General features: G+C 43.0%; 1 protein-coding gene across 1 annotated transcript; it reads right to left on the bottom strand.

The window, feature by feature from the left end:
• Positions 1 to 11,583: 11,583 nt before the first annotated feature.
• ADAD1 (adenosine deaminase domain containing 1) lies at positions 11,584 to 21,738 on the bottom strand (the record flags this gene model as incomplete). Its single annotated transcript, XM_084263243.1, has 11 exons — positions 11,584 to 11,697; positions 12,372 to 12,504; positions 13,024 to 13,261; positions 13,678 to 13,898; positions 16,328 to 16,498; positions 16,700 to 16,823; positions 18,024 to 18,149; positions 19,039 to 19,206; positions 19,634 to 19,810; positions 21,076 to 21,273; positions 21,603 to 21,738. The coding sequence occupies 11 exons, from the start codon at positions 21,736 to 21,738 to the stop codon at positions 11,584 to 11,586; spliced, it is 1,806 nt and encodes a 601-aa protein (XP_084119369.1).
• Positions 21,739 to 22,006: the final 268 nt, after the last annotated feature.

Here is a 22,006-nt window from a genome sequence, read left to right as displayed (position 1 = left end):
CACTGAAAAGGGGCTGGCTGGTTCCCCCTGCAACAGATAGTTATAGACTTTAATTAGGTCCCCCCCTTAAGTCTTCTCTTCTCAAGGCTGAACAGTCCCAACTTACTCAGCCTTTCCTCATAGGGGAGATGTTCCAGGCCCTTAATCATCTTCGTAGCCCTTCTCTGGACTCTCTCCAGGAGATCCTTGTCTTTTTTATACCAAGGAGCTCAGAACTGGACACAATATTCCAGGTGGAGCCTGACCAGAGCAGAGGGGGAGGATCAATTCCTTTGACCTGCTAGCTACACTCCTCCGGATGCACCCCAGGATCCCATTGGCTCTCTTAGCCCCCAGGGCACACTGCTGGCTCATGGCCAACCTGTCATCAAACAGGACCCCCAGGTCCTTCTCCACAGAGCTCTTCTGCAGCAGGTCATCCCCCAGCCTGTACTGATACAAGCGGTTGTTCCTTCCCAGGTGCAAGACTCTACACTTGCTGTTGTTGAACTTCATCCAGTTTCTCCCTGCCCAGCTCTCCAGCCTGTCCAGGTCTCTCTGGATGGCAGCACACTGTTCCTACGTGTCAGCCACTCCTCCCAGCTTTGTATCATCAGGTACTTGCTGAGGGTGGATGCTATTCCCACATCAAGGTCGTCAATGAAGATATTAAACAGGACTGGACCAAACACTGAGCCCTGGGGAACACCGCTAGTAAGAGGCCTTCAGTCAGATTCTGCTCCACGAATCACAACCCTCTGGGCTCGGTCCGACAGCCAGTTCTCAACCCACCTCTCTGTCCACTCATCTATCCCGTGCTCTCTCAGCTTTTCTATCAGGGTGTCATGGGAGACAGTATCAAAGGCCTTGCTGAGGTCAAGGTAGATGATATCCACTGCTCTCCCTCCATCTACCCAGCCTGTCATGAGATCGTAGAAGGCTATGAGATTGGTCGAGTACCATCTCTCCTTGGTGAATCCATGCTGACCTCTCCTCATGAATAGCCAGCAGGTCAACGGAGGTGATCCTCCCCCTCTACTCTGCCCTGGTCAGGCCCCACCTGGAGTATTGTGTCCAGTTCTGGGCTCCTTGGTTTAAAAAGGATCTCCTGGTGAGAGTCCAAAGAAGGGCCACAAAGATGATTAGGGGCCTGGAACATCTCCCCTATGAGGATAGGCTGAGTATGCTGAGACTCTTCAGCCTTGACTTAAGGGGGGGACCTAATTAAAGTTTATAATTATCTGAAGCAGGGGATGCAGGGGGAATCAGCCAGCCCCTTTTCAGTGGTCTGTGGGGATAGGACAAGGGGCAATGGCTGCAAGTTGGAGCATAGGAAGTTCCGCACCAACATGCGAAAAAACTTTTTCACAGTGAGGGTGACAGAGCACTGGGACACGCTGCCCAGGGAGGTGGTGGAGTCTCCATCTCTGGAGATAGTCAAGACCCGTCTGGACGCCTATCTGAGTGATATGTCCTAGGGAGCCTGCTTTGGCAGGGGGGTTGGACCCGATGATCTCTTGAGGTCCCTTCCAACCCCTATAATTCTGATTCTTCTCTTACAATTGCTTGGAGATGGCATCCAGAACAAGCTGTTCCATTACCTTTCCGGGGACAGAGGTGAGGCTGACTGGCCTATAGTTACTAGGTTCCTCCTTCTTGCCCTTTTTAAAGACTGGAGTGACATTGGCTATCCTCCAGTCCTCAGGCACTTCTCCTGTCCTCCAAGACCTGTTGAAGATGACAGAGAGTGGCTCAGCAATCACCTCCGCCAGCTCCCTCAGCACACGTGGACGTAACCCATCTGGGCCCATGGATTTGTGTGCATTAATCCCTTTGAGCCGCTCCTGGACCTCCCCAATAAAAAAAATGAGAAGAAATAAAGCAGCACCCTGCCGCTCGGCCCCGCTCGCCACAGAGGCCGCTCTCCAGTTCCTGAGGAGCGGGGCTTGCGGCACGCAGGCAGGCCCGGGGAGGCCGCCTCACACCCGCAGCCCGGGCCCGGCCCCAGCTGCTATCGGGGAGACCTATGGTCAGAGATGTGTGGGAGGTAATGACTTAAACAGTGTTAGCGCTTCAGCACACCTATCTGTACACTTGCCAAAAAACCTGACAGAGTACTCAGGCTTGTTTTTTGGTTTTGCTTTCCCCCCCATCCTGCCCCAACACTTGCAAAAGAAAACTGGAAAGCTGGCTGTGTTCTACTGGCAAGTGCCTGTGTAAGTACTGGCGCAAAAAACTCCCCAAGGCTCCAGCACAAAGGAAGTGCTTGGAGCAACCTCTAATCTAAACTGCTAAAAACTACTCCAGAAATGCCTCAGATCTGGAATCTCAAATTCAATGCTTCTAAGTGTATCTCCACAGAGCATTTTGTAAAGAAGACAGAACCATCTGTAATTTTACAGAGCTGACATAAGAAAGGCTGTGTAGTGCTGAAAATGGTAAGCAATAATTTCAAACAGAAATGTGACTTGTGTTCACTGCTGAAGTACTTCTTCACACTTCATACAGTCAGAACACATTAACTTAAACCAAGTAACTAAAACACCTTGAATAAAACGGCCAGCTTTCCTATGCCCCCCTGGAGAAAAGCTGATAGTCCAGTGTTCAGCAGCTGACCTCTGTGGTCATAAATCTTTTTGATTGTAAGTAAATAAAAGAGAGAAAAATAAATACAGTGCCAGAAAAGGTTTTAGACTACACAAATACTACACCTTGCAGGCTACAATAGCTACTAGGACTTCTGTATGACCATACATATTAGAAGTTTGCACTTATTTCAAAACCAGGAAATTATACAAGACCTCCAGAAGCTGGGATCCCACTGCTAATTAACACGAGTTTAATAGTTAGCAGACAGACACTAATAAAAACAATGATGGTAATGGTTTTAATCCAAGCAAAACCCATATTCTAACCATCTCTGAACATATCCACCCCCCTGCAGATTACACGATCAGAACATGTGAAGTTGGTTTTGTACGCAATGGCAGGTGAAGTAGCTACCCACCCAGTCCTGCCCATCCTGAACGCAAGAGAACTTCAAACCACAGCAGCGTGCAAACCCAGAATTTATTCCACACAGCTTCAGCAACTAACTTCACCCAGCAGAAGTGCCATGTTTCACATAATGTTAGAGACTTCTGGGCAGCAGGGGGAGTGTTTGGCTCAGAACTACACTCAAAGTGAAGAAAAACTATGTATTTTAAACTCTGCACGTAGCATTCCAAAGGTATCAGCCCTCAGACCCCTGAAGCAGGGAAGAAACACAGTTCAGCACCACTGTGCAAGAGTTCAGAGTCAAAGGCCTGCTCCCTCTCAACTTCAACACTGTGATCGATACCACAAAATGCAGTGGGTTCGGTATCAGTAAGAAAATCTGTAAATATTTCAGAAAGCATTGTGTTTTCATTGTAAAATGGAGAAAAGTGAAAGGTGCACACAGGGGGAAAAAGTAACATTAAGTTTCACAGCAATAGAAATTAAAGTTTAGCGTCCACAAACAAAGAATCCTGCTGGGAGGTGGGTTTTTTTCCACAAACAATTTAATTTTGATGGTATAAAGACTGGCTTACGCACCTCAGCTTGCACTAACTGTCTTTGCAAAAGATGACAGGTAAAACCACCTTCAGACAGGAAGCCAACTTCTTCCTGTTGTTTAATCAACAATGACTGAGAATGCGTCTTTCTTCTTCGTTTAAATAATGCCGTGGGATTTGTGGAAGGATCAATAGAGAGAGAAACAAACTAAGTGGTTAAATTATACATCTTTAGAACTACAGTTTGTGTGGCAGTAGTGTATTCTATGGCATATTCTATGGGGGAGTGGGACAACCCATGAGGGAAAAAGTGTTTCATGCAGAAATCACACGGAGACTGCCAAAGGCGAGTGTGGGCTTCTCATATACCAGTGAATGTAGGTAAAATCCCTCTTACTTTATAAAAATTCCAAAGTGTCATCAGGGGAGGAAAAAGTTCTTGCCATACAGGTAGCACATATGAAAAGATGTGTAATATGCCTCTATTACGGGACGCCCCCATCTTTTTCCCCCCCACACTAGGAAGAAGGGTATAAATACACTAAACAGCTTAATGACAATTTATGAGATCTGATCCACTATCACAACTCAAATACTAGCATACAGACAATCAGAACACTGACATGATGTGCAAAGTATTGATCCTGAGCTATATTTCAGCAGTCATGCTTATGGCTGCAGTTCATGGAGCCACACTATCACCAGAGAAAATAAGCCTTCTTAAAGCTTTAATAAGCGATTTAAATATGCTGGAAAAAAGCAAGGATGTAAGTGATTGATTTTCTTTTATTAGAAGATCCTTTTCTATTTAGCTTTTTCATCTATTTTTTTCCTATGTATTTTTTTCACAAGTATTAACTTTTTCTCTCTCTACAGAAGATTCATCTTGACCTTTACACACCAGATGAGAAACAGGTGAGTTTAAAGCTTCTGATTTCAGAAGAATTTCTAAGGTATGGCTATTTAAAAATGATACATTGAGTTGCTCCAAAACAATTTGCTTATCAGAAGGGCAGATATAAACCAAATCTGAGCAGTTTGAATTCAGTGTAAGGAGTGCAGTTTCTTAAAGATGCTTCTGATTTGTACTCTCAAACATTAACTGGCTGATGTGCAGTTCTGTGCAGTATGTAACACAAAATTAATCCTCCCTATTCATCCGTGGGAAAACAACGTTTTATGAATCATTTAAACATTGTGTAAGATTTGCAAAGGGCAGAACAAGACTGTTATATTAACATCAGCATGAGAAAAACTTGAGAATGAAACTAGATTTAGGAACAGATTATGTCTAAGAAATATTTTTATTAAACTGCCTATATTTTATCTAAAGTAGATGCAGAGCCTCTAGAAAGTTAAGAAATTATCTTAATCCCACGAATGATGAAACTCAGTTATGCTCTACCTACTTCTTTTCAGAAACAAAACTTTACTAAACCATTCTAGACATTTTAACAACATATTCATGTGTTATGGCACTTACTTAATACACAAAACTTAGTTCCAGAAGAATATCATTACTTTCTTCTGAAAGAAACATGCACATGAGAATGCAGACAGCGTTCTAAGTACAGCTTTACTACAGACACTTCATCACTGACAGGCTGCTGGTCTGTGCTACTTTTCTTTTTAATTCAGTGGGCAAATATACCAACAAACAAGAGCATCGAGTCATTTAGTAGTGTGAAGTAGCTGAAGTCTTTACCGAAGTTATCTGTTAACTACTTAGAACTTCCAATTAGATTTTTAATCCTGAAGAATTTTCACGTAACTGTAATTCTGTTTCAGTAAAGATTCAAAGCCAGATTCTGCAACCACTTCCTTACCTGAGTCATTTTTCTCATATGCTGGCAACATCAAGATATAACTATCTCAGAGCTCCAGAGCTTAAATTAAAATGTACAGGGCTGATTAGTAACATACTAAGTGCCTGAAATAGCTTTTAAGAGTGAGGTGTAAAGTTACTTATCACATTCAAATGCCAGATCAGATGCAGACCTCAGAGCGAGCAACCCAGGCGCATCAATTGAAAGTAGCTCTGAAGAAGCCACCACAAAACTGACAGAGGTTTTGACTATTAACCATTTTGCTAAGACACGATTTCTACAGGACGACCAGGAGGAACACTCTGCTTAGGAGCAGATACTACAGCTTCGTGTTCCCAAGAAACATCCCAACACTTCTGCGTGTCCTGTAAAGATTACTCAAGTTTCAAAAGCTACAATAATCTACCACAGAACTAAGACCAGGTGTAACAACTTATAATACAAATTTAAGGGGAACAAATGAACTGTATGTTGTAGAAAATAGCAGCCTAGTTCCTCACATGAAGTTAAAAACAACAGGCAACTGAAATTTTTAAAAATCTGAATCAACTGTCCTCAGGAAACAAGTTTTTATATATAATGATTTTGCTGTCTGTTTTAGGAGTGCAGCTGGCGAACTCTACAGTGTTACCTGACAGAAATGGGCACCCTGGAGAATGAAATTGAAGATGAGGATGCTGATAACCTTCAGAATATAAAGAAGAATCTCCAGAGTCTTATGGTATGCAATCTTTTTACCCAATTAAAATAGAAAATAGCAAAAAAAAAAAAAAAAGAAGTGGTTTGGGGTTAATGAAAAACATTGCTAGAATCTGTGTTGTTATGGTTCAAGGTCTGTGTGCTGTTATCTCTTGAGAATATAGGATTTTATGCAAAAATATCATAACATTAAACTGTATGACGACATCTGTTTGCATGATCATCTAACACAGTAAAATTGAGACCTAGTACTTACACATCAACATTTTAAAAAATACTACACTTATTTTATTTGCTGAATCACTCAAGGCATCTCCTGCTGACAGAGAACTGCTTCTAGGAGCAAAACAATTATTTACACAAGCAACTGAAACACTGAAAGCTGTGCCATAGATTTAGGGCTGTTGAGGACCCAAGAGCAAACGTAGTACACCTTGGTATGCTACATAAATTCCACAGCTAAGAGATCCTTGTATTATTTTAGACATCCTCTCATCCTAAGATCAGCCTCTCCTGCAGTATTTATCAGAGAGAGGGAACATGTTTATCTTGTAGAGTATTTACCTTTCAGAAAATTCTCCTTTATAAGCAGCAGCTTCATCATATCATTCCTTAACACCAACTGAAAAATCGCCAATCCCTGGAAACATTAAGGGTCCTTCTTCCTTAACCAAAAAACATAACATGCAGAAGTTGATGTATTACTGCTGAAACTAGCTGGGCAAGAGAGCTATCACCAATAAAAAAAAATATTTGTATTGCAGAACCTAATTCCCCTAGGAACTGGATGCAAGATCTGTGAAGCTAATGACAAGAAACAATTTCCTGTGTTTCACCAAGAACTGCGCAACTTCCTGATATCCATGCTAAAATAATCAGACAACAATTTTTATTTGTACTGCTATGTTATTTATTTAAATATTTAATTAATTATGACTAATTTATATGTGGCTTACTAGCCTGCTGTCCATTTTCGGACAACAGTGTGTTCTTACTGAGTGACAAGACAGTTTAATGTGTTCTCAGATCATATCTGATCCTTTCTGTAAGCCCTACGGGCTCAAAATGTACTTTGGAAAACTAAATGGTTCTCACTTCAGCAATGAACTTAGAGAGACAACTATTTATTGAAAAAATTACTGAAAGTTACATGTAGATGGTATTTAATAAATTTCATTAACATACAAAAATCATGTCTGGAGTCTCCTTTTTAAATGATTCTGCCTTTTCCACCAGCGAATTACTACTCGTTTTTTAAAAAAACACAAACAACCAACAATAAACCCTTTATCAGTATACAACCATAAAGATATCAGACTCAAGACACCTACAGATAATGTTTTCTAAGCAATATAAAATACCAGTTTATGCTGGCATACAGCACAAGGTATAGAAGAAACAGCACCGAGCTGCTTCCCCCCAAGAGAAATCCAAAACCCCAAACTTCTTCTGAGCTGTCCTACTTAGCTATACAAGATTTTTGCTGGGTTTTTTTTGCAGGCTAAGTTTTTCTCATTGGTAAAAGTAAAACATCGAGTACTCAAAAATCTTCAGAGACAGGGAAACATCGTTAAAACAGTATCACACATGAAGTAACAACTATGCAAGTAACTGGGGTACTGGTGTCTGAGAAGACTTACATGGCCAAGTCCTTCCAGCAAGAACTGACAGAAAACTAATGATTAATATCCAAGTCCATGTGAGCATCTATCGCCCTAAGTATTCACAAAAAATATTTGGAGAAACCTCAGAGAAGTGCTTGCCTCAAATAAAGATGGAGCCAGCCATGTGAGAGCGTACATTTTATGCAAAAACAACTAAGAGGAGCAGGGTTTTTTTTTACAATACAAACCCCACCACACAATGCTAACACAAGTTGTAATTGATGAAAGTAAGCCTACTACAGCAGTTATCAGCCTATCATTTAGCCTTTGATGTGTTTTTCTGGTGGGTGTGGTATGGAGTATTTCAAGTTACACTTAAAAACAGACTAACAATGGAAAAAACAGCAGTTTTCTTGAATGCTGCAAAGAGAAAACAGGCGTTAATGATACCTTTCTGCCAAAACCGGGAAAATACTTACAGTGCTGGTATCTGTACCTGTTGCACTACTTCTCTTCCCACAGCGAAGGCACGTTCAGTCCCCACCCACAAGGCAGAACACTGTCACTCATCCTAGCCACAGAGATCAGCTCCGCCCTCTTCTCAAATCAGATGTCATCCAAATGAAAACCTAAATACAGTATGACATAGATGATGAAACAACAGGCAAGAAATCTATTTGTAAAAATTCTGACTTAAGTGTGGGAAGGTGGTCAGGGAAGGCGCGGGGGTGGGTGATTTGCACTCTAATGCTGAGTATTAGGGAGGGAATGGGAGTACAATTATAGCTCAATAGTAAAGAATTTATATCACTTAAGACTAATAAGTAAGATTTACAACGGTAAAAGCATACTAAATAAAATAATTTAGGAACAGTGATGCAGCTGCTTTAATTATCCATTATTTTCTAGTTTTTCCACTGAGTGACTTGATAAACAGCATTTGAGTAAGTTGCATCTAGAGCAGAAAGCTACACCCTAAAGTAACAGCATCCCACGTAACACGTGACTTTGCAGAGAAATGTGTTCCAGCATCAGCCATGCATGTCTACTTGCACTGCTGCCCGAGCTCTTAGCAATCAGGAGACCAGTTTTTATTGAACACTGTTCTGTTAATGAATGAGGCTTCACTGATCATTTGCTGAAGCATGTGAAACCTCAACTCTGAAGACTTAGTAAAACCTACCTTAAGGTCAATGCATGCAGTTGGGACAACTCATGGGGAATAACGGTGACCTCTACCAAGTCCCTGAACAGCAAGATAATGTTAGGAACAGTCAAGTACTTCAGAAAGAAGTGACAGTAAAGAGATACTTATCCATACATCCATAAGGCAAGATAGAAGCCACAGCTCAGTAACAATTTCAGAAATGCATCACATGCAGTATGAAAACATACACACATGATTTTTTGTTTGTTCTGGTCTGCACAAACTGCTTTGGAGTTGGGCTGCAATATTCTGAGACAGCTGCAAGTTCACAGTCAAGGGAAGCAAAGGCTTTGGCTATTCTGGCAGTAGTTTCGGGGACTGCCATGGGACTTTTGTACAGTAGCCATGCTCTGCTGTGTTACAGGCTACATGTGACTGACATGTGATGTGGGGCATTTGGCACATCACAGGCAACGTGCCTATCGTGGGAGTGATGATGTGCATGACAAATGTGACACAACATGCATGCGAGGTGTGACATGACCCACATGTGACATGTCATCTGTGATGTCTGATCTGACACATTAGACTCAACGTGCCACGTTACATGTGTAACAGATTTGACATGTCACTTATGTGCATGCATATAGGTATAGCTGGTGTGTCTGTACATGTGTGTATGCATAGAGAGAGAGAATATGACCATGCGTACAGATACTCTCACCCCTGGACCTCAATTCTCCTCGAGCAGAGGAGAGGCTGTTGGTGCTGTTTTGTTCACATGCTTGCTTATGGTCAGTGCAGTCAGCCCTGTACATATGCATACGTGTTCTGTGTGCATGTATCCATCGGTAATGTATTTCCAGCCTCACTGCTGGAGCCTCAGAACTCTCGCCTCTCACACACTTGTAAATGACACACTTTGGAATCACTGAAGGAGCTGCAGAAAGCTGGGCTAGAACACGTACCTGCCTACACTTACTACCTCAGTGCATTCTGCATATGCTGATACTCAAAGAAAAATCCAGACACAGGGACTGGATGCACGCTGTTGTCATCAACTCCGCTAGTAAGGATATGGCTGTCATGCGCACCACTTCTTTCTCACAAGAGCCTCTCCCCTCATACAATGGAACTTAAGTTTCACAGGTATTTTGGCTTGCCACTCCATTAATAAAACAGCTGAAGTACACCAAAAAGGCTCAGCTAGTTCTACATATCGAAGGCTTCCAGCTTAACTGCAGAACACACCTTGGTGATGATGTCTCAGGAGAAGCCTCAGTCCGTACAGAAAACCAGTTCAGAAGCATATGAAACACTAACACAGTGCCAAGGAAATTTATTGAAGTTTTAATATCCCTGAAAAAAAATGCAATGCTACGCTCTAGCCTGGAATATGAAAGCCATTCTCAAGCATTCTTAGAAAGGAAACATGACATGGTGTACTATGTGGAGCACATGCCACAGAAAACCATCACAATATCACACCAGTCCTCAAGTAAAAAAACAAAACAGCAGAATAACTGAAGAAGGTCAAGGCCAGAGCAGGAACAAGTCAGTGAGTTTCAACAACTTGGAAATCAACAGAAGATAATTTCCTGTAAAGACTCTACATACTCGTTCGAAAAACAGATTAAGAAAAAAAAACCCAAAGAAGAAGAAGCTGAAACACAAATACAAATACAGCACTGTACTGAGGTATGAAGATACTACGTAACTCACCAGCTTCCCACATTGTATGATACACAAAAATCAAGTAACTTGTATTAGTGTACTATCCAGCTTAAACACACTAGTAGTTCACACCATTGTTCAAAACCCAAGTACGGTACTTAACGACATCCTTATAAACACTGCCATAATGTTACATATTGTTTACATAACTCACAAGGAAGCATTTCCCTCTCAACAAGCAACATTTTTCAGATTATGATGCCAGCAGACAATTTTGCGAGGACTCGTCAGTACAAAGCAGTCTGTGGGTGAGTTGTCTAACTCTTCTACATGTACCAACATCTGATGGTTTTTGGGGTAGCCCATGAAAGCTGAAGAACCCTGCTTCTGATGAGTTCTCTACTACATCACCCTATGTTGTTGTTTACAGCTTTGACACCTTTAAAACACTTTAAATGCACTACTAAAAATAGGCTGCCACAAAACAGTTGAGTAACAGCTTGGTAATTCAAAGTTTCACATTTAGAAGTACAGAGATTCTTTTTAAACCCTTCTACCACAAACACTATACTGTAAACTACAAGCCACTTGAAAACCCATCCTAAACAAGTCTTAAAAATTAAGACTAGCAAAATGACACCTATGGTGACAAAGCACAGATTGTCAATTTTTCTTTCCAAAAGTGATTCTCACACTAGTGTACTATTTTTCCTTCTTTAGAAAAATCCAACTTCTACTGATTCTTTTTTATTATTATTTCTTACAGCTATTGAAAAGAAGAAATTAATTCACAGCAATCCTGAAACTGACAGGAAAGAACTATATCAACTCCAAAGGGCAGGGGTGAGAAAGCTGAAATGAGGTGGCATTAGGAGGTGAACCAGGCTACATTTGGAAAGCTGTTAGATACTCCTGCCTATGAGAAAACACCAACCTTTGGAAGAGACTGAACGGTTACCAATGGGTTAATAACTGCATTTAAACTGACAAGCAGCTCTGGAATTATTTTCTTCCTGCAAATACAAACCCTACAATTAAGTGGTTTACTGCTCAGAATTCCACTTCACTGAAGGAAACTATCCAAACGGCCTTCACATACAGTTCACCTCACAAGTAGGTCAGTCACTGAATTTCTCAATTTGTGGAGACTTTGCGATCCAGGATCCATAACTATGTTGCTCCAAGTAGCTCTGCAGCAAGTTTTTAGCTTCTTGGTACAATTCAGATTGAATCTAAAAAAAAACAAAAAAACCATCCCGGCATATGACATGCACGAGCCTTGTAGAAAAAAAACACCCAAAAATCACACAGCACCCTCAATTGCTCAACAGTATCTTTACACTGAAAAGAAACACTCACTATAATTCAATGCAAATCTAAAGACATGGCTTTGTTTACAGCAACCAAGAATCACAACAGCTCCTCTAAGTAATTTCTCTGTTTTTATACCAGGAAGGAAAGCCCAGGACCTAATGCTGCCTTATGGTATACAACTTCAACGTTCCTATTCCTCTGCAAGAAGTCTCCCACAAGAGTGCACTGTGGTAGGAAGGCATCTACGTATACATGAAGCAAATATAGAAAGTAAGATTGAAAATGAACTAATGAACTACCCTCCCCAACCTTAATAATATAAAACTATCCGATGTGAGAACAGGCAGCAGTCTCCTATGCTGAGACAAAACATGGCGGATTTTCACAGAGATGTTCCAAGATTAACTCAGTAGGTTAATTAAATTTCAGACAGACATTCTCAAGCAACAGAGGTTATAGGAAACAAAGGCGATCCAGCAGTTAAGGTGAAGTTTTCAGTGAAACAGAAAGTCATGCCTGACTGTCAAACTGTCAGCTATGAGTGGCCCTGAAGAGACTCCTCCCCAAAACTCCCCTCACAACACCATATTACCTTAGCTTGATGGTATGTTTCAGCTTGCAGCAAATCACTCCGTTTCGCTTCCTTAGCAAGTGACCTGAAACGGCTGAACATCGCCGCCTTGCAAAGGCGACTTGCCATGTAAGTGCCACTTTTGAATGGAGAGCTAGTCAAAATGAGACAAGAATAATAACAGTCAGTAAAGTCATCAACAGATATACCTGTAATGTATCACTTCGATCATTACAGGATTTCCCTCCCCTCACTGCTCTGTGAATACCACCAGATGATCCTACTTCCGCTCTCAATACACAAGGCTAATGCAAATCAGCCGATGTGAGGATTTGAACCGGTCAACCAAAACCAGGCTTCAAACTGGAATTCATCTGAACTAGGCTGCTAAGCAGTTTTTACAGACTGTAAAAATGGAAGCATTCACTACAACAGATGATCAAATAAAGGTATCTCAATTCAAAGAACTTTTTTCTTGGTATCTCACTGTGGAGTTTGAAGATATCTGAAACTACATCTAATCATATGATGCATTCACCTAACAGGAGAGAATCCCTCTCTTTGAGCCATAACATGGCCTTCATGCACGGCTAAAAAAATGAATCCTCTGATGAACTGGCCCAAAACAGTAAGACTAAGCATTATTTCCGATGTAAAGAAGAAAAATTCTAACCTTTCAGTGGTTTTTCCATTTAACCCATCCACAACTTCCACTGCTGCATCTGACGACGACCAATTCAAACTGAGATATCTCTGTTTGAGGTCTACTTGAATTGGGTGTGCAGCATTCACCAAGTAAGTATGAGATCTGTTCACCAGGTACGGCATGGGAAGCTTTGATGTAAGTGCATCATCAACACGTTGCTTTATAGCTATTTCTAGCCCTCGTGTATCCTTGCAATTGCCATTTCCTATTAAACAATATCAGTCACATGTAAGTACATCCAAGTAAAGAAGAGGGAAAAAAAAAAGCTGAGAACGTATATGTGTCCATTGATCTACTTTGCATTAATTTCTCTACATAAAATTAACATTTGGAACATCAGTTCCACCATTCAGTTTGCAGAACAAAACCGGTTTCACTGTTTCTTCTCCAGAGGCCTCATTGTTTTCACTGGATGTCTCCTTTTGGAACAATTATTCTTCACCAGCTCTTTACAGTTCTGGCAGAAGGCACTGTTAAGACAGAAGCTGCAACACCAAGTTTGACTTTCTAGAGTACCACAATTCTTTCAGAAGAACCATCTCGGTCTAGCTCATGGTTTCTAAATCAAACCGGAAGACGAGAACGTACCCATAACCCCAGTGACACTCACTCTACGCTTACCTACGAGGATACTGTTGATATACACTGGCTCGATGAAGTGACTCAGCAACGCTCCCTGAATGCCAACCACTTCCCATTTGGTTAATTTGTCGCTCGCTGACATGCTGCCTGCTCTTAAAGCAGGACAACAAACAGCTAGGTAAACCCTGCCCTCTATAGCAACGTGGAGACTCAGGTCTTCATTAGTTTCATAAGCAGATATAGACTGTGGATTGAGGTGTCTACAGTAAGACAAGAAAACGGATTGCAGAGATTATTTTGAAGTGGTAACTACTATTGTTTCTCAGACAATACATCTGGGCTTTACATTATGTTCAGTGCTTGTGTATTTCAGAAACCCACACTCAGCTGCTAAAGTGACTGCAATACTAAAACCAGTATTTAAACTTTAAAAAATTCAATCTCATCTTAGCCATCAGTCATGCAAACATTAAAAAAGAAGATCAGCATATCCTGCAAAGAAGGAATCTCTTTGTGTCTACTTAGCACCATGACAGAGATTACTTTGAGGTTGTTCATCTTGTGCAAAAGCAGCTGTGAAATCATTAGCCTCCTTTAAAAGATAACTGCAATTCTTCAAAATATTTAAAACAAACTGAGGGAAACACATTAGGGAGACAAAACAGTGTTTGTTCTGAAGACAAAACAGTCTTCCCCCTTAGCTAAAGCAGGATAAAAAAAACAAAGCCTGAAGTTTTGAGCTAACTCTCCACAATTTTGTATTTCACAAAGGTGCTTTTGCTTTACCACATTACTGCAAAGCCACAGTTTAATTTTGGCTTAAGCAACAAACTACCACATGACCACATTTTGTCATGCAAAATGTAATGTGCAAGAAGCTCCCTTCTAAAAAACACCTTTAAACAAATCTGCTGTTTTAGAAGAAAATACTTCTCAGAACTTGTCTCAAGAGAGCACACACCAGAACAGACAAAAAGCAAGAGGAAAAGTACCAAATCTGTGACCCACCAACTGTTACAGAGCACCTTACAAACTGCATTCAGCCTCACCAATCATCTCCTTGTACTAGTGGGCTATGATGCTGCAAGTAATACAATTCTAACAGAAGGGGCCACCCCAGTCAGCACAACCTGCAATGAACTGGCTCTGGCTGTGATATCTAGCCTGCAAGCGTGACGTCCAGCCAAGGCTCCAGATACAGCAACAGAGCTGGCTGTCATGTACACATCAAAAAGTTACAGCTGTATGATTTTCAGGGACATTTTTCCACAGCAACACTGTAAGGGACACAAAATAACATCATTCAAAATAACCTGGTAAACCAGTGACTGCTGCTGCTAAATTTCAAAGCTACTGAAAAACCCACAGCCAAACACTTTCAGAAATTTAACAGACATCAGAAGTATGAATATAAGTATGGGAGCTTATTTGTCCCAGCAAGTTTCTCTAGTTACCTTTTTTCTCCAAAGCAATGCCACAGCCTACTGTTTCAACCCAAGGCTTTTTATACTATACTCCTGTGGTCCAAAAGGTGGCACTAAGTCATCCACTTGCTCAATCCTCCCTTCCAACCCCAACCATGCCATGATTCAATGGTTAAATTAGTATTAAAATACTAAGAAATCATTCTCTTGGAGAGGGGGGTTAAGAGGTAAGCGGGTATCTGTAATAAACAAAGTATCATCCTAAAGCTATAACCCACGTAAAACTTCTTTGTACCATCACGTTGAGCTGTATCACACAATCACAGAATCACAGGGGTTGGAAGGGACCTCCAGAGATCATCGGGTCCAACCCCTCTGCCAAAGCAGGGTCCCTAGGACAGGTCATACAGGGAGACATCCAGACGGGGCTTGAATATCTCCAGAAGAGACTCCACACCCCCCTGGGCAGCCTGTGCCAGGGCTCTGTCACCCTCACTGGGAAAAAGTTCTTCTGCATGTTGGTGCAGAACTTCCTGTGCTGCAACTTGCAGCCATTGCCCCTTGTCCTGTCCCCACAGACCACTGAGAAGGGGCTGGCCATTTCCCCCTGTGTCCCACACTTGAGATATTTATAAATATTGATCAGATCCCCTCTCAGTCTTCTCTTCTCCAGGCTGAACAGCCCCAGGTCACTCAGCCTTTCCTCGCAGGGGAGATGCTCCAGGCCTTTAATCATCTTTGTAGCCCTCCACTGGACTCCCTCCAGGAGATCCCTGCCTTTTTTATACCCGGGAGCCCAGAACTGGACACAATACTCCAGGTGGGGCCTGACTAGGACACAGTAGAGGGGGAAACATGTCCCACTTGTTAATTATTATTTACACAGATTTAATAAATTTTATCTGCTTTGCAACTTAACAGACATGGAAACAGCTTCCCCATTACTCTCTACTTATCCCAAAGCTACTCTTAACTCTACAGCCTTCTTTTATCAAGGCTGAATAGCCCCAGTTCTTTCAGCCTGTCCTCACAGGGAAGATGCTCTAGTCGTTTAATCATCTTCATAGCCCTCTGTTGGAGGGCTCAAACACTTACCACTGCCACCCTGTATATGTTAATGCTAAGAAACACAAACAAGTTCCCAACAGCTCCCCTGCTAGCTTACAAATGCATAACAATGCCCTTTTTCCAAACCCACAATGCTCTGTTACTGCAAACAAATGACTCTTCCATTAGGATGTCTCTGAAAACACCATGGTACTTACACCTGTGATTTTAAATGAGCAGTTCCTTTTGGAAGCTGATTCATGTAGAGAAAGATAGCTGTGTTTTGCTTTAGGGTCAGCATTTTCGAGCCTGGTGCTGTGCAAAATATGGATGACTTTGTCCTCGCTGGATTTTCATTATAGAACAGCAAAAGATGTCTATAAAAATACCTGAAAGCGTTAAGTAAATGTGAAAAACACTGCTTTTGTTTACAAACACATGGGCATTCGCGTTTAAGTCGCATGACTTTAAAATAATCCAGAAGGTACCAACTATAAAATGCAAGCACCCTTAAACCTGCACCTACAGAAGCAAAACTGAGAAGAACCGGCATCAAGAGAACCAGCAACTATTTGCACATAGGTTCTCACCTAAGTAGTGACCGTCTTGCAGTAACGATGGCGTGGCTGTCATGCAACACTCTTCCGCAGGACTGAAAGCACTGACTGCAATTATACTCTCCAGTCCCTAGAGCTACAACTTCATGCTGTCCACCTGAAAGGAAAACATTGGTTTCTTCATGACTGCGGTGGGTTAACCTTGTCTGGCTGCCAGGTGCCCACCCAGCTGCTGTCTCACAACCGCTCTCCCCCATTGAGGGAAAAGAGTTCATAGGTCAAGATGAAGGCAGGGAGATCACTTGGCACTTACCCTCACACACAAGACAAGACTGAACTTGGGGAAAATTAATTTACTGCCAATTAGAGTAAGATAGCAAGAAACAAACCCAAAACCAAAACCCCATTCTTCCTACCTCCCCTACCTCCCAGGCTCAACTTCACTCCTGACTCTGCTCCCTCTTCTCCTTCCTCCGTGTGTAGAGCAGGGCTATGGAAAGCATCACTTCCAAAACCCTGTGCCTCTGCTGCTCCTTCATCCTCACGCTCCTTCCCCACTCCCACAGCATACAGTCCTTCAGGAATGACTCCCGCCTGGGTCCTTTCCACGGGCTGTAGCTCTTCACAAACTGCTCGGATATGGGTCCCCTCCAGAGACTGCAGTCCTCCAAGAAGCCTGCCCCAGTGCAGGTCCCCCACGGGGTCACAGGTCATAGAATCACAGAATGGCATGGGTTGGAAGGTGTCCCAAGGATCATAGAGCTCCAACCCCCCTGCCACAGGCAGGGCCACCAACCTCCAGGCCTGGATCTACACAAGGTTGCCCAGGGCCCCATCCAACCTGGCCTTGAACACCTCCAGGGACAGGGCCTGGAGGGCCACCTCTCTGAGCAGCCTGTTCTAGCACCTCACCACTCTCTCTGGAAAGAGCTTCCCCCTAGTATCACATCTAAACCTTCCCTCATTCAGCTTCAATCCATTCCCCCTTGTCCTGCCATAGCCTCCCCTTTTTAAAAGTTGATTCCCCTCCTGTTTGTATGCTTCCTTCAGGTAATGGAAGGTCCTGCTAGAAAACCTGCTCCTGTGTGGGTTCTGCACGGGCTGCAGCTTCCTTCGGGGCACATTTGCCTGCCCTGGCCTATACAGCCTTACTCCTTGGTGAGACAGGTCTTGAGTACTCACACGGCTGCAGCATGATTACACGTGTGACAGAGCCATCAGAACAGAGCACGTCACTGAAGAAGAGCTACCCTCTGCATTTATTTACCAGATCAGAAACGTGCCAACCACGGCTCCCTGGGAACACGAACAGCCGAGGTTTCCCACTCCCCAAAACCCACCATCAAAGCAGACTCACCTTTTTCAATGATGAAGGCAGCCAGGGAACTGCCACAGCTTTGGTACTCAGGATACTTGGCAGTCAGGTTGATGAATATGTCTTCAAGTGTTTGTGAAAGTTTTTGATACCTAAGCTGTCTTCCTTCTAAATACAATAATAAAAACCAGCGAGACAAATTTGCAGGGAGGGAGAAAAACCAGGCACGATTAGCCACTCTCCAAATAAATAAATCCAAACACATGGCAGGACACTGCTATCGACATACACTTCTGGGATTTTCAAGATTTTCAGGTTGGACATGAGTAAGTAAAGGACAAGAATACCTAACACTTCATGCTTCTATTATTCATGATAGTAAGTCAGGGATATGAACCAAGTCTGACCACCCACTGTGCGTGGTATTTCAAGTTGTGCCCATCTCCTACCTGAGTGACATTAATTCTTACAACATTCAAAGATGTGTTTAAAGTAACAGTTCAGAGGGATCTCTCAATGTATTAAAAGAACTTTTTTTTTTTTAAAGCAATTGCTGAGTAATTTGAAGCAATAGAGAAAAACCCCAAGAATATTCCTTACCGAAACAGATCCTTGAAACATGAACAGGGTTTGCTGGAGTTTGCAGCTCACCAGGATTACAGGGAGAATCTAAGGATTTAACAAAATTTCAAGCTGGGATGAACGTGCCAAATTTGAAAACACAGATCTCACACTATTTTCAGCAGGGTAAAGTTTCAAATTCTCTGAGAATTTTCTGATGTTTAAGTCCTTGTAAGCAGAAAACTGTTTTGGCAGCAACTCTTTAAAAAGATGCTGAACTTTACAGTAACTGAATTCTTTTGTAAGCAGTGACTCAGTGCTGAAGCCTTTGCATTGTAACAATTGGAGACTTCATATTGCTGTTACATAGTAAGTAGCAAATCAAGTGCAACAGCAACAAACACATTAATATCCAGCAGAGGCCCCGATACAGAAGCGCTTAATAAAGCTACACAGAGGTTTTCATGTGCTCGTTAGGTGCTGGCAGAATACTCACCCGACTTTTTAGAAGCCTCTGCCCCTGTATAAGCCAAGTGAAGTAGCTCATCGAGAGCCAGTTTAGCTGCGTTTAGTTTAGATTCCTTCTTGTTTTTTCCCAGGCCAGTCCTGTAGGAAACACCATCGACCACAGCACAAAAAGCAAAGTAGGGCCTTATCATATTGCCTTTAAAGGAGAAAAAAGAGCAGACCCAATTAGTGAAGTAATTTTAAGGTACTTTTATCCATAGCTTTACATGCTTATACTTACTCCCAAGGACAAGCCCAAGGCAAAAAGACAACTTGAGCAAACTACAACTCAAGCCTTCTATGTCCACAATAATTTTGGCAGCTTTTACTTCATGCACTTTTCACAGAGTTCTGTTAGCAGCCAGAATTTCACACGCTTCATCTGGTCAAACTGTGCAGCAACTCATTATGAGAGCACTGTATGGACCACGAAAGGGCAGCCAAAAAGCAATGCTATGTGGAGGGTAGTGCAACCAAGAGCAAAAAAAAATAATCCAAATCATCTGTATTACTGCCAACTGCAGAAATTCAGATGCTCTCAAGAATAAGAAAATATTACTTTAGCTAAGAAGAAAAATATTTACCTGCCAGGCTAGTTTCCTTCAATTCCAGTTCTACCTGGTGCATTTGTGCAAACTGATGCAAGGCAGATACTGGGTTAATTGCTCCTTGTTCATATCTCTTGACAAACTCCTCTAGGTCTTTCTCTGAAGGAAGTACCAGTAATGGGGGTGCAGGGGCTGCTTTCAGCAGAACATGTTCTGAAATATAATAAAGAACTGAATACAGCCTCTGACAGTGTAAATCTGTTTGCAAGAAATGTTTTTTCTAGATATTGCTTAGAAGAAGGAAAAGCAAAAATGTTTTTCTCTAGAGCAGTGCCGCTTTGTGCCGAATCCTACAGTAACAATTCTGAAATGGTGTGTACCTCCTCCTAAAAGCAATCAAAGCTTTGAGTACTAAATCCATTAACCTGTGATTACTGACCGGCATTACCTGCAAATACAAGGTGTATTCCTCATCACCTCCCTTGCAAGCAGACCATCGCATAAGACTTGCTGATGGTGGATTCAAAACAAGGGAGCATGTGGTTTTTCACATGAACTATGACAGTGGAACCCCCCTGCTTTTATAACATGCTATAAAAGTCTTAGCAACCACACACATCATTCAAAAAGCAGGTAACACATTCAAAGAAAAAGAAACCCAACTACAAAGAGGCGCCAAATACAGAGACAGCACCTCTGGCTGAGGTGGCGAAGACAAAGCACAAGGGGAGTTGCACTATGCACCCATCCTCAGCCTGCAGGTTCCCCCCACACCTACAATTAACCACACCTGGAACCAGAACAGGAGGTGGGTATTTCATCCATCCTACCACAGAACCCTTGTGCTCTTCAGAAGGCAACATGAAGCAAGTTAGTTGAGTCCTAAGCGACTTAAATAAATTCTGAGCAGACGCACACTCCTAAGTTTCATTCACAAGACAAACTCTCCCAAGGAGCCAGCTGTACGTGGGCAGTTGTCTTTGAAATGGAAGTCTCCCACAGAGTAACCAATTAACATTCTCTGCTGCATCTACTTCTGTCAAGGATCAGTGTATTCTTTTAGAGCTAAGAGAAAAAAAAAATGTCCTCTTTTTCCCTGTATCAGCTCCAGGATGTATGGAATCTTCAGCTTCAGGGTTACCATACCCTCAGACAGGGTGTCTCCCAGTCAAGGAAAACTAAAATAAACCATCTTCTCCAAGCATTGTGAATAGGTGCCTTTACCTCAATGCAACTACTCAAAGAGCCAAGAGTTCAAAATAGATCCTGGGGCACCTGGAACTATGGCTGTAACTTCTCTTAATGATTTTTACATGAAGCAGGACACAGCCTGTGTTTTGGCAACCTCTAAATAACTTTTTATGTCTACCTTGGAGTTTCCAACTATGAAACACCGCTGGTGATAGAATCTCTTCCTCTAATAAACTTCCACCACAAAAGGATGCAGGAAGAAGAGGCACATAAACTGGAAACTATACCTGGATCTTGCATCCCCTTTGGTACGCTGCACCTTGCAGATGGCGGGCATTTTGTCCTCACAGTCACAGGCTGAGAAAGCTTCTTTAAAGGTGGCTGCCTAGGAGGGCGAGCTGACGAAGTCTTCTCTTGTGCGCAGTCAAAAGCGGGTGTCCCAGCACCCTTCAACCCGCCACTGCCACTACTCATTTCTGACCAACCTAATTAACAGTGAAGTTACAAGACACAAAAGGCAGGCTGCTCTTACTGAGCGCATTACAAGCAACTCTTGCTTCCCTGCAGCATAGGGCAAAGGGGCTGAGCCCCAATATCCTTCCAACCCACCCCCCTTTTCCAGCCAGGGAGAAAGTCACTTCTCGGGTTTGTTAATCCCCCTTCCCTCACACCCTGAAGCAAGACTCAGTGCAGCTCCGAACCGCCTCTCGCAACCAGCTCCAAGAAGGAGACCTCGATGGAGCAAGGCGAATGCTAAAGCAGAACTGACCCCTCCTAAGTTTCCAGGGCGAATAAGAGCTGAAGGGTTTGGTACCTGCTCTCCTGCCCTCCTCGTGTGCTGTGCTGAACCTCGCACCTCTCGGGCTCGGCTGCCCGGCCCCAAGCGGTGCTGGCAGGCGGCCGCAGCACGCCTGAGGCGAAAGGGGGAACGAGGCGCGAAAGCTCCCCATAGCCGGCCCGCTAGCCGCTGCGGTACCGCCCGCCGCCCTGGGGAGGCTGGCTCTCAACTGCTGCCCGCTCCCCGCCAGGATGCCAGCGGTGGAGCCACCTCCGCGCAGCCCCTCCATTTTGTCGGGGGTGTGTGAGGCGCCCCACCGCCCGCCACGTGCGGCAAGGCCGAGGGCGGGAAAAGAGCGAGCCTCGTCCCAACAGCAGCGGCCTCCGACCCACTCACAGCCACTCCCCTTCCCCTCCCGCCGTCTCGTCGGCTTCCCGTGC

Source organism: Gallinula chloropus (genome assembly GCF_964237585.1).
Source record: "Gallinula chloropus genome assembly, chromosome: 4".
NCBI lineage: Eukaryota > Metazoa > Chordata > Aves > Gruiformes > Rallidae > Gallinula > Gallinula chloropus.
Note: the sequence above shows the minus strand (reverse complement) of the source record. Positions and strands in the feature narration are given on the sequence as shown.